Source organism: Fringilla coelebs (genome assembly GCF_963513975.1).
Source record: "Fringilla coelebs genome assembly, chromosome: Z".
NCBI classification, from domain to species: domain Eukaryota; kingdom Metazoa; phylum Chordata; class Aves; order Passeriformes; family Fringillidae; genus Fringilla; species Fringilla coelebs.
The window spans coordinates 69,167,940-69,184,402 of record NC_140031.1 but is presented as its reverse complement, the minus strand read 5'-3'; the positions used below and the strand labels follow the sequence as shown (position 1 = coordinate 69,184,402).

At 35.2% G+C, this 16,463-nt stretch overlaps 1 protein-coding gene across 1 annotated transcript in view; it reads left to right on the top strand.

The window, feature by feature from the left end:
* The window catches only part of FBXL17 (F-box and leucine rich repeat protein 17), a 270,391-nt gene that overhangs the window by 84,722 nt on the left and 169,206 nt on the right, over positions 1–16,463 (top strand). The window contains exon 6 of the mRNA XM_084225368.1: positions 7,085–7,215. Coding sequence (XP_084081494.1) covers positions 7,085–7,215 — 131 coding nt within the window. The remainder of the gene's footprint in view (positions 1–7,084; positions 7,216–16,463) is intronic.

The window sequence follows — 16,463 nt, the reverse complement described above, 5'->3', positions numbered from 1 at the left end:
TTAGTATGTAATCACTTTGTAAGTAATTGGTGCATGCTGGGACTTGAGATTAAGGTATTTCTGTTTCCTTCCCTCAAGCTGTATCTGTACAACTTCTGTAGGCTGTGAATACTGCAAAGACAGTGATGTGACAGCACTGAAAGTTAGGGATTGCCTAAGCTGGAGAGGGCTCGAGGGAAACCTTGTTCAGCCTTTCAATACTTGAAGGGGGTTCGTAAGAAAAACGGGGCAGGCCTTTTAGAAAGACCTGTAGCAAGTAGTAACATTATCTGCTGCATCTCTCTTTCCCAGAATTCATCTGTTGACAACATAATTTTTTGTTCTAACCATCTGTGGTTGGTTTTGTGTTGAGTACCTAACTGGTGTTTCATAAGTGTTTAGTAGTAATTCCAGTCTGGAGTTCCTAGAGAATGTGGAGTCTGCTGTTTGCTCTCTGTGGCCTGTGAGTGTGTACCTTCAGGCTGTGCAGAGGTAGTTGCCTTCTGTCCTGCTTCCTGTGTGCAAACTGGAGATAACAGCAGTGGCCTCGGTTGTGAAATTGCTTTGAGGCTGATGGATGTGTAAAAATCGAGTGGTTTATTATTACTGTATTCTCCCCCTAGTAATGTTAGCTCTCTTTAAAAATACTGCCACTTGAAAAATTCTAAATTACAGTACTGCTGCTTTGCAGAGCTTTTTTTAATAGCTAATTGTGGGGTATGGAAGAGAAAGTGTTGTATGCTTAAGAAAAAGAAGAAACATTCAGGGTTTATTTTCACTCTTTTTCTACTGAACACAATGACAGTCAAAAAAAATTTGCTTTTTGAACAGACCATGTCATCACGTTGGTGCCTTTTTTCCTTGAAGTTATTATAAACTGAAAAAAATACAGTTAAAGTAAATAATGATTATTGGGTAAGATGAGAGGCACTTCCTGTACATACACAGAAAGAAAGGGAAAAAAAATGTGTTTATATGCAATTCACAGTTAGACTGTCAGTTAAAACCAGTTGTTTGTTATGATGACCTGGATGTGTTTCATTTTCCTTTAGTTTTAATGTGTCAGACATTGTTAGAAAAGAAGTGAATCACCTCCTCCATGACATCAGAGTATTTAGTCCAACACTTAGATCTGTGTTGTTTCTGTGCAGGCACGAAGAACATGTGTAGTTTATTTTTAGTTTATCTTCTATTTTAATCACATGTCCACTTGCTATTTTCTTGTTTTATCTTTTATTATAACTTCTTTTATTATTTAAATAGCTTTCTACGTATAATTTTTTTTCTTGTTTGCACTCTTTCTTCCATCCACGCAGGCTTGTCTCTCAAGACTTTATCTCTGGTTATTTTTTACTTTGCTTTTCCTGTAAGTGTGAAGATAATACAAATGTGAAAAGTGCCTGTGCACGTTAGGTGATTGTGGTGGGCACAGAACAGTCAGAAGGGTAATCTTGTTCATTAACTATGTGGGAATAAGAAACTTTGTATTCTTTTTAGTGAGGTAGTGATTTTGCAATGTTACATCTTTGACCTCAAGAGCAGTGGCATTTTCCTCCCCTGTTGTGGTAATTGCTTCTCAGCAGTTTAATTATTGCATTTTTTATGGAATTTTTACAGCTGGCATCAGCAAATCATGACATCTAGATATAATTTTTTTGCCAAGCCACTTCCTTGGCTTCTTTGGTTTCTGATATACATGCAAGGGTAATAAGTTTGTAGCATTATACTCTGTTCTTCTATGCCGTATACTTCAGACAGTCTGTCTGGTAATTTTTGTTACAGACATCTATTTATGTATGAGTACTTGCACAGAATCTCGACAGAAAAAATTTTCTAACTTATTTGCTAATCACCAATGCATGAAGACAGTTAATCTAAGAACTGTTTTTGGAATAATGTGATCTTCACTTCTTCATCTCATAATAGTTACCCATGTCCAATCCAACTTAGTCATACCTGTGTCTGAGTTGGTGGTCAGTATGAAGTCAATAAAGTTTAGATTTATGGAGTAATTTTTTTGGGCTCATTCAGTGCAGACATCATCAGTGTGACAGATACATAATGATTATCTACACATGACAGAACTGATTTTACAAGAGCCTTTCTGAACTGGAGTAATGTATGGTTTCTTTCTAGTAAATGATTTGTTTTGACACCAGGTGTTCTGCTTCTTGCTCTTTTTCTGATAGTGTTTCAGCATACATTCTGATCTTAAAGTCATTAAGCTTTCTAAGGGCATGATTGCTGTTCTTTGGCTAGATATGGAGAAAACAGTATCTTAATCAATTTGTATCATAGGCTGAATTTCATATGATGAAATATGATTTATTTCAATCTGTTGGCCTTTAGTAATGTGTCCTTTTAAATATTAGTCTTCCAGTGACAGAAAAAAGGCATTAAGTGAGGGTTTTTGAATACTGTGATTCTGGGGCGTTCTTCATGAGTGTTGGCTTGAAACTTTACCTGATATGGTGCTGTGTAAGTGAACATTTTTTGCATCTTGTCAAACTGAACCTGATGATTTTGTTGAATGAAGTTGCCTGTGTCCCTCTTAAGAGATTCTTGTTGCTGTTCTGAAGAATTTGATGGTTTTACCCAACTGCCATTTCTTTCAATGAAGTAAAGAAGACATTGCAGAGATATTGCATGGTTGAAAGTGCTGGATCTAGGAAACTTCCACTTCCCTTCTGCCGCCCCAAAAAAATTCATTAGAACTACTTGACAGTAAATAACATAAAGATGTAAACTATGAATCAGTAAAAATGTGATTCTACAGCAACTTTTATAGTTTATAAACTGGAAATAATTCTTGTAACACAGATTGTATACGTCCAGTTTATATGTTTGTGCCAAGTCCCTCCTCTAGAGGAAATTAAATCTTTGTTCTTGCAACAGAGTTTTTGATTGCTTGTTTGTTACATAAGCAATGGAACCTTAATGTTTCACAGTACCTAAGAATTGAAATTAAAACTTGCTAATATGCAAAACATTTTGATCAGTCTTTGGGAAAATAGTCTCCTTTGTAACTATTCAATAATTTTTCAATTCTTTAGGCCATGTATGATTACTGTTCTAGGATCACAGTGTACCTGAATTGTGTAGTTCAGTTATGGCAGCTCTTCCCTAAAAATTAATGAATGTGAGTGACTTTTTAAAAAATAGTTCATAGATTCTATAGACATTAGAACTCAAAGAATGTGGTTTACAGTTTTTTCATTTCATGTTGCTGTTTTTCATTTCCTGAAATCATTCATTTGCTTTTGGAGACTTAAGTCAGAGAGCAGTTTATTCCCTGAAGGCATGTATACACTGAATGTCAAAAAAAATAAGCTTAATTAGCAAAAGATCTGAGTTTAAAGCTCATTAAGTCCTTATAAGGACTTTCCTTCTGAAATTATTTGGCTGTCATACTGAAGAGGATTAATCTTACATGAATTGTTTAGCAGTGGACTTGGCAGTTTTCGGTTTCAGTTGGACTCAGGCTTAAAGTTCTTTTCCAACATAAATGATTCTATAGTTCTCTTCTCTCCTGTGCTTTTTAGGGCAGCATATCTGTACAGGAATGGTGGAAGTGTGCAATGGGAAAAATTTTGTGTAGCCGTTATATTAGCAATTTCAATACAATCACATCTAAATATTCACAGGAGTTGATACACCCACCCTTAAATTACCTATGATCCCAATGGTAATAGTAACTTTCTATCACCTAAAGCACTGCACATATATTAATGTTCCAAGTTTCTGTAGTCAAGAGAGAAATCTTATTAATTGCATGACATTCAGGCACACAAACAGTATGATAATCTCTGAATCTTCAAATATCTCATTTGGCATAAAGTTTCATTTAAGGCAACCAACCAAAGTATTTAAAACCCCAAAGGTTTTAGCATATTTTAAAATATCTGAGATCCAAAAGTAATGATATCATTACTTTTGTGTGTGATAATCAGTAATTTCAGCAAGAATGTGTTTGTAAGTACTATACACAATTAGTTTAAGTGTTGCTGCTTTTTTAAAATTCTGTTATTTTCTGTTTTATGTTTTAAACCCTCTGCCCACTTATTTGCGTTGTGTGTTTTGTCACATTACATGTTCCTTTTTCCATTAAAACATTTTGACTGACGTAGCTGAGGTCAAAGTTTGAATTCTGCTCATGCATGCTTATTTGCAAAGCTATAAAATTAAGATTTCAAGAAAACCTTGGATATCTGCAGAAGAAGGGCCCTGAAATTGCTCAGTAAAATGGTGTTGCTGCATGAGCAAAATAAGTTTGATTAAAAAAAAATTAAACTCAAAAGGAAAAATATTATGCATCCTAATTCTGTAAGATAGAGGATATTCTGTGACTTATATACTCATTCTCTTGAATAAATTCTGTTTAAAGGTACACTATTTTAATATCAGAATTTTTGAATGCACTGTAGAGTCTAGCATCGGGTTTTTTAATTGTTTGCTTTGGAGAATTTTGGATTTTCTTTTTAACATCATACTTCTTTTAGCTGTGAGGGTTAAAATTAGAATGTAAGACTTACGTGTTTTTCTCTTCCAATTTTTTCATAGTAGTGATTTTTCCCCTAAAATTACTTCTCAGGTAAGATATAAAGTATGAAATTTGTCATTAAGGTATATATATTTTTTTAATGAAAAATGATTGCATACACATTTATTGCAATTTTCTCACCAGTAATGAGATGTTGATACCTCTTAACTGGGCAGGGAGGTATTTTTTTCACTGTCATATTCAGATTTATCCCAAATTGTCTCAAAAGCAAGTGTGTATTCAGTTCTGCAGGTCTTGAAAGCCATTGACACTTCTGTAATGGCAATTTTGAGGTTGTAGAGACCATATTATACTTGTGTATATATCAATCTGAAACAGTCTCTTCAAACTTCTCAGACACAAAGGTTTTCTTCATTGAATATGTTGTGCCTGAGAAAAAGAAGAATTAACCTGTCAAGTAGATCAGGTGTTTAAAATGAAGGAATGTGACAGTAAAAAAGACAAGTGATGGTTGAGTTTCTGTATATTGAATATATTAGACTATTACTAGTGTGACGGAAAGAAGCAATGAGGGAATGATCATTCTCCTGTGATGGTAAAGGACAAAATCTACCTTGAAAACCCTATTTATTTGGTGGACAGGAATTCTAGGAAATCAGTTTAGTTTTTGATTCCAGCCATGCAATGTCGGTGGTTTTTTTCCTAGGAAACCACAAATGCTTTCTGCTGCATTCATCATTGCATCATTGAGGTAGATAATACATGGTTGTTACCTTTACCTGATTTGAAACCACAGGTTTTGGGCATTTTTTAAAGGAACACTGGCCCTTTTCCATGCATTGATACTTTAGTGTATATTTGTATGGCTTAGTCTGTAAGTAATAATAATGGCCAAAAAATCACCAGTATTGCCATCTTCTCGTAAGAAGAATGTTTTTGAGAAAGAAAGCTTGGGGTTTTCTTAAGTGGGAAGATTTTCTATTTGTCCTTTAAGTTGCTTTAGTAGTTTAATGTTATAGAACACAGTCATTGTTGAATTGTCTAGCAGGTGTATTTTATATGTCATAGGCATAGACCACATTATTCCCTGCATGGTTTAAAGGCTGAAATATCTAGTATGAATAGCTTTGTGAAGGTGAGGAAATTTACAGTTGCTGGAAGCTTCCCCTTGTAATTTATACAGGAAAAAGTGAGAAATTGGTAATGAGCTTTTTTTGGCACATAGAAGATAAACTTCATGCTGGTGCAGTATGTATGAAATGAAAATAGAGCTTGTAAAAGGTGTCTCTTTACCAACACAGTATCAATCACTATATGGTCTGCTCCCTAATACGCAAATGTTTATCAGAATTTCAGTGGAAATACAGCAAGTTACCTCCACAGTGATACCTGTAGTAGTATCATAATAATAGAAATAGTATTGTCCTACATTCTGTAGATGTACCCTGCAGGTGTTCCTCAGAGGTGAGATTCTTGATATTACTCTTGTTTTGCTGAATTTTTGGGAACGGTATGTGGTTTATCTTTGGCTTTTGTTTGGAGCCTGTTAAAAACTTAAAGAACAAAACTCCAGTTTCTGTGGAAGGCTACCTACATTTGAAGTCCTGTTCTCTTCCTTTTCCTCTTTTCTTCTCACCCCATGCTGCCACCTCTCCCCCTACCCACCTGTCCTAAATGCATTGACTTAATAATTAACTACTGAAGTGGACCAATTATGTGATCTCAGTTGGATGTCTTTACCTAATCAAATCCTTAGTGACTTAAATCACTGATGAGGATCATTTTTTCTCTCTTACAGGGAAAGTAAATTTAATTAAAGTGTCAATATTGCCTAATGCAATTATTTTCCCAGAGTATAACAGAGATTATTTCAGACAGCTTAAAAAGCAAACAGTACTTGGAGGTTATTATGACTAAAGTGATACTGGAGAAGTCTGTAATTTATTTTTTTTTTTGCATCCATAACTCATAAAAGTTGTAAAAGGGTTTGCTTTTGAAGGACACAAGAATGATTAACACTAGTAATAAGTCAGTTTAATTAGTGCTTACCTCCTAATCATATTGTTTTGTGACTCCAATTTTGTTATTTAGACTATCTAATCTGTTATTGATAACTGTGCAGGGGAGACTACAGTATAAATACTATATTTTCCAGGGAGTTTGCATTATTTGTTTACTTTGAAAGCCTTATACTCTGGAGCATTAATTGCATTGCATTTGAATCTAAGCACAAAAATGCTGTTTCACTTCCTTCCATGCCCTATTTTTCTTATGGCTAAATGAGTTGATATTTTACCTTGGTATCTTACACTCCATGTATTTAAGGGGAGGAGGGCCTAGGCCCTTATTGTAGATTTTATAACACCTTGAGTGAGAATGTCTGGATTTTATGTAGTAACTGAGTGCCTGAATCACAACTTTGTTCAAGCTGAGTTCTGTGACTATCTCTGATATGTTTGCTTTTTGTAAAAGATACAGTAATCATATCTTTCTTGACTAGCTTGCACATACTGTGCAACTTCCAAAAAAATTAGCAATTTTTTCAACAGTTATGTATGTGAATGAATTTCAGATTATTTCTTTCTCTCATATTTGTCTCAATAGCTAAGAAATCTTTCAAGCTTGGATCTACGTCATATCACAGAACTGGACAATGAAACCGTGATGGAAATAGTAAAGAGATGCAAAAACCTTAATTCTCTCAATCTGTGTCTGAACTGGATCATTAATGACAGGTAACTTCATTAGAGCATCCAAAAGCAGTGTAATGCAAATTTAACTGGTTCTGTTAGTTGAGAATAATTCCTCATGGCTTGGGGATTGGAGGAGATTCATTAAAGCAAACAATGTTTGCTGAGTGCTTGTTCTTGCTTGTTTTGGGTAAATCATCCAGACACCTATTTTGTGGAGTGTTTGCCTATTTCTGCAATGGAGAACAGTTTAGTTATGACCAGATGGCAGCACTAATTTGTTTAATGCAGATTTCAGGAGAATGTGCTCTATACAAAGAGTGATTGAAATGTTCAATTGCTATTGAAGTGGCTCATTCAGTAGGTGTCCAGGATTTAGATAAAATTATATGCACTCAAACAATGAAGCATACATTTGACTATATAAATAAAAATAAACTAGTTGTGAAATAATAAGTGGAATTCCTGTATTTTTAGAAAGCAACAAGGTTGCTTGGCTGGTTTTGGGTTTTTTTTTGCAAAGAACTTCAGAATCAAAATGGAAAAATGACATTGGGTTATTACCTAGCCTTTTTCTTTTGACCAGAATACCTCCTATCCTGTTGTATTCCAGTCTTTTGATCAACTAATTTATTTCAACGTCAAGTATGTGGAAAAATATTATGTATAGTTATATTGCAGAGCAGATGAAAAACGAGAATTTTGAAAGTGAACTTATTTTTTAAAAACAAAAAATTGAGCAAAGTCAGTGCCCGAGGGTACACAGGAAAGAATATTTTTAATTACTTCATCCAGACTATTTCATTATAACTGCTGCTTTAGATGAAAAGAAAAAGACACTTTTAACAGAAAGGGGTTCTAAAACAGTTTAATATAAACCAGAATAATGTGTTCTAGCCATTGTACTTCTTTCCCATGATTACTTTTTGGTTTTTTTAATAAGGTATGCTTTCAAGGTTTTCAAAAGTCATTAAGAGTGTACTGATGCATAGGTAAGCTCAAACGTTGGTGAAAGTGTAATATTTTAAAAGTAATAAAATTGCCTTTTGTTCAATAGAAAGTACCAGTAACTTTTGCCATAGCTTCTTTTAGCCCTTAAGACCTTTTTTTGGATTTGTTTGTTTAGGTCAGACTTTTGATGAAACTTCATTGGTTTTGAAAGCATTTAGTTGCCTCATCTTTCTGTCTATATGGCCTTATTTTCACATGTGCAATGAGGTTACTGGAAAATTCCAGGATAAGCTAGAAAAAATAATAAGAATAAAAATTAAAATTAAAAAAACCAGGCAGTTTTCAGATTTTAGTTAAAGTACCTGCTTGAATGTTTTGTGTATGGCAGTCTGCTAAGTTTGATCTGAATGGCTGTCAAATGGTTCTTGAAAATCCTTTATTAGAATTACTATAATAATAAATATATATTTTAAGTCTATGCATATTACTCTAAAACTTCACACTGAGTATGAATTATAAGAATTGTGAATCTTATCAAGAAAAGAAAGCCCTTTCAAGCAGTAACATATAATTTGCTTCTACATGTAACTTTTAGTTGTTTCTTTTTGTTTCTAAAGGTTTTCCATTTCATGTTTTTTTCTGATTGTATTTGTTTGTATGTAATGTAACAATTAAAATTTGTAAATTTGAATTATCTTCTAGTTCAAGGAAAAAAAAGAGATAATTTAGAAAATAATTAAGGCCTGTAAATCTGAAACAATTCTTTGACAATTCAGATATTTTTCCTATTTTAAAAATGGCATGAAACTCCAAGTACAAGTCTGAACTGAATTAAATTGGTTACTTTACTCCTCCTAAAAGCTCAATTGAGAATAATGGAAAATTTTATAAAAGGAACATGATACAATTACATGACTTTATTTGAAGAAAATACCAGTTTAGTGCAGTATTTTGAGTGTACCCACTTTGAGAATACAGTTGAGCTTTCAAAAGCTCACAGAGGACTGTTCAGGTGCTTGGGTTAAAATGCAAATTAGTTTAATTTAAGTAAATCAGTTAATCATTTAAGCTTAACCTTTTTTTTTTTTAATGCCATTGGGTGCCTCCCAGTCAGAGGGAATGTCAGAGGAGATTCTGACTCTTGATACCTTTCCAGTGCATATGAGACAGTAGCAGTCTAATGTTTTTCCCAATTCCTGATTTTAAAGTAAAGATTAGTTCCACCTCTCCCCCACTCCTCACCCCATTATCAAACAGGTTTACTTGTGAGATCCAACTACAGAGGACTTGTATTCCAGATCTTTTCAAACTTAATAGGAAGTGTTTGCTCACTTTAGAGAACTGAGGGCTGAGGCTTCTTTAAAGTCTTGGAAAGTTCAAATTTTGTGCATAATATTGAGTGTGAAAGAAAACTAGAAAGTTTTTAAAATACCAGTATAACTTAAAGGAGCTAAGCAGCTCCTAAAGGCAGTTGATTATGGCTTGGCAAAAATAAATCACTGGTTTTAAAAGTTTCTTTTAGATTTTATGATTATTTCTAGAAATCCATTAAAATTCTTTCCATAAGCAAGAGTATAACTTCTGAACACTTGCAATCCTGTCTTGCTTGTGCCATGGTGTTAGAGTTAATCCTGTGATCATTACATTTCTTCTTAAATAACTTAAATTTTCAGAGTGTAAGAGCTGTGCTTGGCAGGCACTTGCTAAGATTTTTGTTGCTGTGATTCATCTGCATATGCAAAAATTGATGAAGACCGTTGTTTCTGTGCTTTGATTAGAGCTCTTTTTTGTTTTGGACATATACATCTAAAAAGCTTATGTGGGGCAGTAAAAAAATAATTTACCTAAGGCACAAAATATGTTCAGTTGAGATACTCTTGACATTAGTTTTAAAATGAAGGAAAAAGCTCACTCAAAAGCTTAATACCCTGTTTTTCAGATTGGTTATGTTTGTTATAGAAACAATCCTACTTCTTTCAAATATGAACAAAACCAAGCTTGCAAATTCTTTTTATATGCATCCTAAGTAGATTACATCAAGTTGTTGCAATTGGAAAGGATTGACTTCTTTGTACATGGTGAGGTGAATAATATACTCTGAAACTTGCTTTTGGTAACCTTATCACCTTGAAGTTGTTTTTATGGTCACTGCCCTTGTTCCTTTGAATTTCAGTTGATAAAGTAAAACCAGAACATCTAGAAGTAAATCTTTTGAGGGATTCAGGAAATGTAGTATGATATGCTGGCAAAGTTTTCAGGGGTATGTGGGTTTTTTAATAGTTTGAGGAACATCTGCTATTTATTATATCCATAATGATCAGGAGGCAAACAGCAGACAGTGTGACTTTATTTTATGAATCTCATCACTGTGGACTGAGAGTTGCAACTTACTTCAACATCTGTGTTACATAATTCACTTAGGGACAGACATTTAAAAGCTATGCAGCGACTCTGAAATTAAGAGTGTTTCTGCTTGCTTCAGTCATCGTCTTACTAAAATATTTCCTTATATTTGTAGAATATTTGTATAGAGGATGTTTTCCAGCCCCTACTGTAACTATGTTTCTTCTTAGAAATAACAGAATAATGCAGATAAGGCTAGAAACTTTATTTACAGGTACAGTGAGACTTTTTGTGCCACGGCACTGCCAGTCACCCAGGATAAGATTCCACCTGCAATACAAAATTATCAATTAATTTTGCAGTCAAAGGACAGTATTTTCCCAACCATTTAAGAACTTTGGTTCTTCCTCTGTAGGTGGTGCTACATGTTCTTGTAATAATGTCTCAAGAGAGCTGTATTTCTTCATGTCATTTATTACACGCATTGTGTGTGACTTCGATGGCAGGTGCTAAGATTTGAAAAGCATCTGGATGTTGTTGAGAGCAAGTTATGGTTGTGACTTGGAGGATGATATGCAATATCTCCAATGCACAGTAAAACAGTAATAATTTTGCTTATTTACCTTGTGGTAGTATTGCAAGCCATCATTGGACTTCTGACTGGTGACGGGGGGGGGGAGGAGAGGCATTAATGTGCATCTTCTTGACCTGTTAGCAGAGATGGAAAACCTGGATCTCGTTATTCCATTTCTGAGAAAATGGCTCTTTCTTCTTTTGTGTTTTGATAAAAATCCACTGTTGGTAAACCAGAGTAGGCAGTGTAATGGGACAGTCTAACCACACTGTAATGATTAAGATTTGTTGGTGAGGATTGTAGTTGGAGTCCAGGACAGAGGAAATTGAAAATACAGACATTTCACAAGGAGAGCAGTCAGGAAGTCAACATACAAAAGAAATTCAGTAGAAACGTGGAAACAGACCATAAGCCTGAAGATCAAACTGTCCAGCGTCAGAGTCAGTAGAAAGGAGAATTCACCTTCAGAGAGTCTCCATCTACTTTATGTGACTAGGTCATAGTTATTGGCACAGAGCATTTTGGGGTTTCCACATTGTTACTAAGTAGAATAAATTTTGTTAATGTGGTCTTCCATACATTTGAGAAGTGTTCAAAATTTTATGTTGACTGCCTACTGTGAGTTCATGTAAATCCATGTAATCAGCATTGGGATCATCTGATGAGACCTGGATTTGTTGTGGGTAGCAGATACAGTGCTGAAGATTATCTCAGCAGGAGATTAGCTCAATGTGTTTAGTCCCAGAGCTGCTGATATATGTGAATGCCCCAGCATTTCACTAGCAGACGTGAGCATCACAATAGTAGCTCCGTTCTTACAGTGCATTTTTAATAAAATGCAAGGTTAGTGAGCACTAGAATTATTTTCTGGAAAAGTAAAAGAAAAAGTTTTTTCCTCCTGAAATTAAAAGTCTCTGCATATTTGATGTGGAAGTTATTTTAATGAAATTGCTTCTAAAGGAAGAATGCGACTTTCATCTTACCTATATTTTTCCTAATCAAAAATGTTCATTTTAACTTTGATAACTACAATGCTAATATAGCATCTTAGTATTCATCACTTAAGGTGTGATTGAAGTTGCAGTGATACTTATTCCTGTAATATCATATCTAGACTTGTGGATATAGTAAAGTCTTCCAGAAAATAACTGTACTTTTATACAATATTTGTCATTAATCACTCTAGGTGAATACCAGCATTTCTTTATGCTAATTTAATTTCAGTTATTCCAAGTTATCTGAGAGATCTCCTTAGAGTACTCTGCATATTTATCAGATGTTTAGTCAGCTGCATTAAAAACTTGAACTCAATAAAAACTGAAATAATGTAACACAAATCAATTTTACTTTTAAAATTACTTACTCTTTTAAATGTCATACTTTTAAATTAAATTTAGAAGAAAATTTGCTTTACCCTGCAGATGTTTTGTGAAATGATTTGAAACTGACTGTCAAGTTTTTTTTAAAATTCAGAACAAAGCAGGAAAGTTGGACAAAGAATACACTTAAGCATGGCAATTTTCTTTATTGACTTTAAGTTCTGGATCTTGCATTTATTTTTTTTTTAATGATTATAAAAAAATAGAAAAAAACACCCCCTTTGTGATTAGTCCAGAGTAATGGGATAAAGTGAAATGAGACACCCACACAGGATTAGGGGTAGAGTATGAGAAGAAAGGAGCAATAGAGAAAAGTATTGTGAACTGGCTGTGACCCACATTGCCCTCTGGGAGAAGAGAGAGCGGAGTTGGGTGTAAACTTTGCCCGGCAAAAAATGGCAGCTGAGGTGTTTTTAAATTTGTTCTTGTTTCTCATTGTCCTGCTCTGTCTAATTAGCAACTAGATTCGTTTCTGCAAGCCAAGTCTTTGGCTTGCAGAAAGACTTGCATAGGTGGCAAGTGATTTGCTAGTCCTTATCTTGACCTACAGGCCTGTTTCATCTTATTTTGTTCCCCAGTCCTGCTGAAGAGGGGGGGCTGAGAAGCAGCCGGGTGCCCACCTGGCAGGCATTTAAGGTATCCTTACCCACACTTCCATACTCTCCTGCACAAACTACTGCAGGGTATGTCATACCCATGGCCTGCAGTTCTCCAGGGACTGCTCCATTGTGGGTCTTTTCCGTGGGCTACAGTTCGTAATGAACATGTTACTCCAAGCATGGATCCCCCACAGCTCAGGTTTGTGATGCTGTGAACACTGAGGTAGCATTTATGGTTCAGTGTTTCCTTTGGTAGACTTGGATGTTGTCACTCATACCTTATTTCAGTGATGCAATATCTTACATAATTTAGTTTTGCTCTTGTTGTGCAGTACTGTGGGAGAATGGCACCTTTCATGCCTCCGAGTGCAGAATGAACTTCCTCCACAATCAAACAGTGGCCATATATTTATGCTATTCTGGCTATCTTTATTCTAAATGTTTTCTTACTCATCAGTGCAGTGGAAAAAGAATTTGGGTTATGATTCCACGCATATCTCAGCAGTTACCCCAGAAAACACTAACCTTACCAGTGTTAGTCATCCTTTCAGCTTCTATTAACGTGCCCCAAACCCACGTTATAAAGACTTCTGGGAACTGTTTCTTCAGCATTGTTATCAAATAAAATAATTTTTACAAACATTTGATTAGAACAGATCACTGTCGTACTATCTGCAGAGTTTAACTGATGATAAAAATCAAATGCCTTTTATATAATTAAGTGTAACTTTCCATTTATTAGCTTTAGCCTGCTAATTCTACTTAACTCTGTAAGGGAGATAAAACTGGTATTAAAAGAAATAGTCTTTTTAGGGACCATTTTTTGGTGGAAGTGGATATTATCAGAGGCAGTAAAACTTTCAAGCTCTTGACATGATTTGCCATGCTTTTGTCTTTCTTAACATACTTGAAAAATGGGGAAAATACTCTACTGTTGTCATACTGCTGAAATGTATGATAAATGACGGTCTGTAAATAGTGAAAATATGAGGAGGGTGATTAAGTCTGACAATTCTCACGTAAAAACTTGAGATGATAAATATCTCCTGTGATTAGTTGGTAATTTAGTGCAAGGGACGAACATCAGCCTAAACAATTTTATGAGTTGTGGCATAAAAAAAATTCTGTGAGATAGGTATGCACTTGGTAAACCTAAGGAGAAATTTCTTAAACTTAGTTGCTAATAATTAAAAATGGCAGACTTGACACAAAATGTGGCTTGATGATTTTCTGTATGACATTCCTTACAGAAATTAAGAAAGTGCAATGCTCCCTGAAGGCATGGAAATGACAGTGCGTTATGAATCTGATTCCTCAGTGCATCATGAAAATGGAAAGGTTTTGTGTATATATGTAATTTCTGTACAGATAAAATACTTCCAGTGTTATAATTTAAAGCAGTACAGAAAATTAAAAAAAAAATCCAACCTGCCATGGCTCAGAAAAGAAGATGTAGTCTTCATTGCAATTACTGTTATATTCTGAGGTTGCAGCCTATAATTCACCATGTAGTCAGAATAGACACAGTACTTGGAAAGATGGGAGAAAAAGGAATGGGTGTCCCAATGATTTACTGCGCTGACTGTATTGTTTAGAGCCTGTCAGTATATCCAGTATAAATACTATTTGAAAGGAACATAACCATGTTCTAAATTCACTTTAGGCTGTTTCCTGCTGCATGGGTTCTAAGCTCAAAATGAAAAAAAAAAAAGCAATTATTTGGTGGTTTTTTTTTCTTTGAATATGTGTGGGTGAGCATAAACTTACCTTATGGTGGGATCATGCAGTCATATAAACCGGAAATGTGTCAGATGCTGGATACTAATTATCTTCAATCCTGATCGTGTTACTCAGTGAGCCCTGTTTTTCTTTTGTTAAAGCCAAAGAAGACTGGTGTATTCTGAATTTTCTGTGATGTTAAATATAGGGACATTTTGTTTTTAGAATTCAAGATTAACCAATAGGTACTGACTTGTAAATGATACAGGAATTTAATGTACCTTTGAAAAGTTGTACTCAGCTGGAAGAGGAAGATAGTGATGAAGTGGAAGTTGAGCTGACAGAATGAATAACTTGCAGTATTATAATATACTGCACTGAAAGTGCACTAATAAAATAATGAGGAAAAGAAGCAGTGATTTAAGTGGTGGTCATGGTGATGCCTATAGGATATAGTCAGGGAAAAACAAGTAAGCAACACCAAGAATAAAAGTTTTAAAAGGCTAAAGCTGTGTCTGTCTGCTTGAAATCTTGTTGACTTCTGTTAATACCTTGTGATTGTGTGATTTGCTGTTTTTCAGAACCATGGTGATTGGTCTGAGACTTCCTTCAGTCTAGGAATCTAGTTTTTAGATTCTCTCATGGAGTAGAGAAGAAACTGGTAAATACTCACCTCCATGTGTCTGAAGGGAGCTAGGACTCAGCCAGCTTATCCAGCTAGCTTTCAGAGGGGCAGAGTGTTCCCAGGCCTCACAGATCTATACAGACAGAAAAGATAGGAAAAATCCTGCCCCGTCATTAAATATAGCCTGATTTTTTCACTGTCAAAAATACTTATGTCTTATTTATAACTTGTATAATTTCTGTCATCCTGGCATGCTGGAAATGCTACGTCCATTTCTCAGTTGCCCAGTACAAGAAAGATGCAGAATACTGGATAGAGTCTTGCAAAGGACCATAAATAAGATGAAGGGACTTGAGCAGCTGTCCTGTGAGGGCAGGCTGAGAGAGCTGGGGCTGTTCAGCCTTTGAGAACAGAAGGTTCAATGCAAATAAACACATGAAACAAGGGAGCAAAGAGAGCAGAGACAGGCTCTTTCCAGTGGTGCCCAGTGACAGGTGGTGGGGCAGACACTGAAAGACAGGAGGTTCTCTCTGAACATCAGAAAACATTTCTTCACTGTGATGGTGGCTGGCCACTAGCACAGGTTGCCCAGAGAGGCTGTGGGGTTTTCCTCCTTAGAGACAAGGATTCTAGGTGCCTTCCAGGCCTCTTCCAAACTTACACATTCTGTGACTCTCATACTAACCTCTTTTGCTGTTTGTATTTTGATTAAGGTAGATGGAGATACATGAAGTGAGGTCCACCATAGCAGGCATATTCCTTGCTTGCTTCTGAGTTTTTAGAGTTTGTCATGACATGTTTGACCAAACCATTATCTCCTGGTTCTGGAAAATGTATTGGTCAAGGAAGTCCTAAAGAATGCCCACAAGGAATTAGAGATATATTGCTACCAGCATCATTGATGTTACTGCTTATAGTGAAGAGTCAGAAAAATTGTGTATTGCCCTCATTCTTTTCATGTCTTTCCAATACCAATTGCCTCCTCCTACTCTGTTTTATTTCTTGTCTTAATTTTCCCTCCCCTTCAGACTTTATCTGATAAAGTCTAATTTGTCTAGCCTATGGCATTTAACAGATGGTTGTGAGTCTGTGGTAGTCAGAGA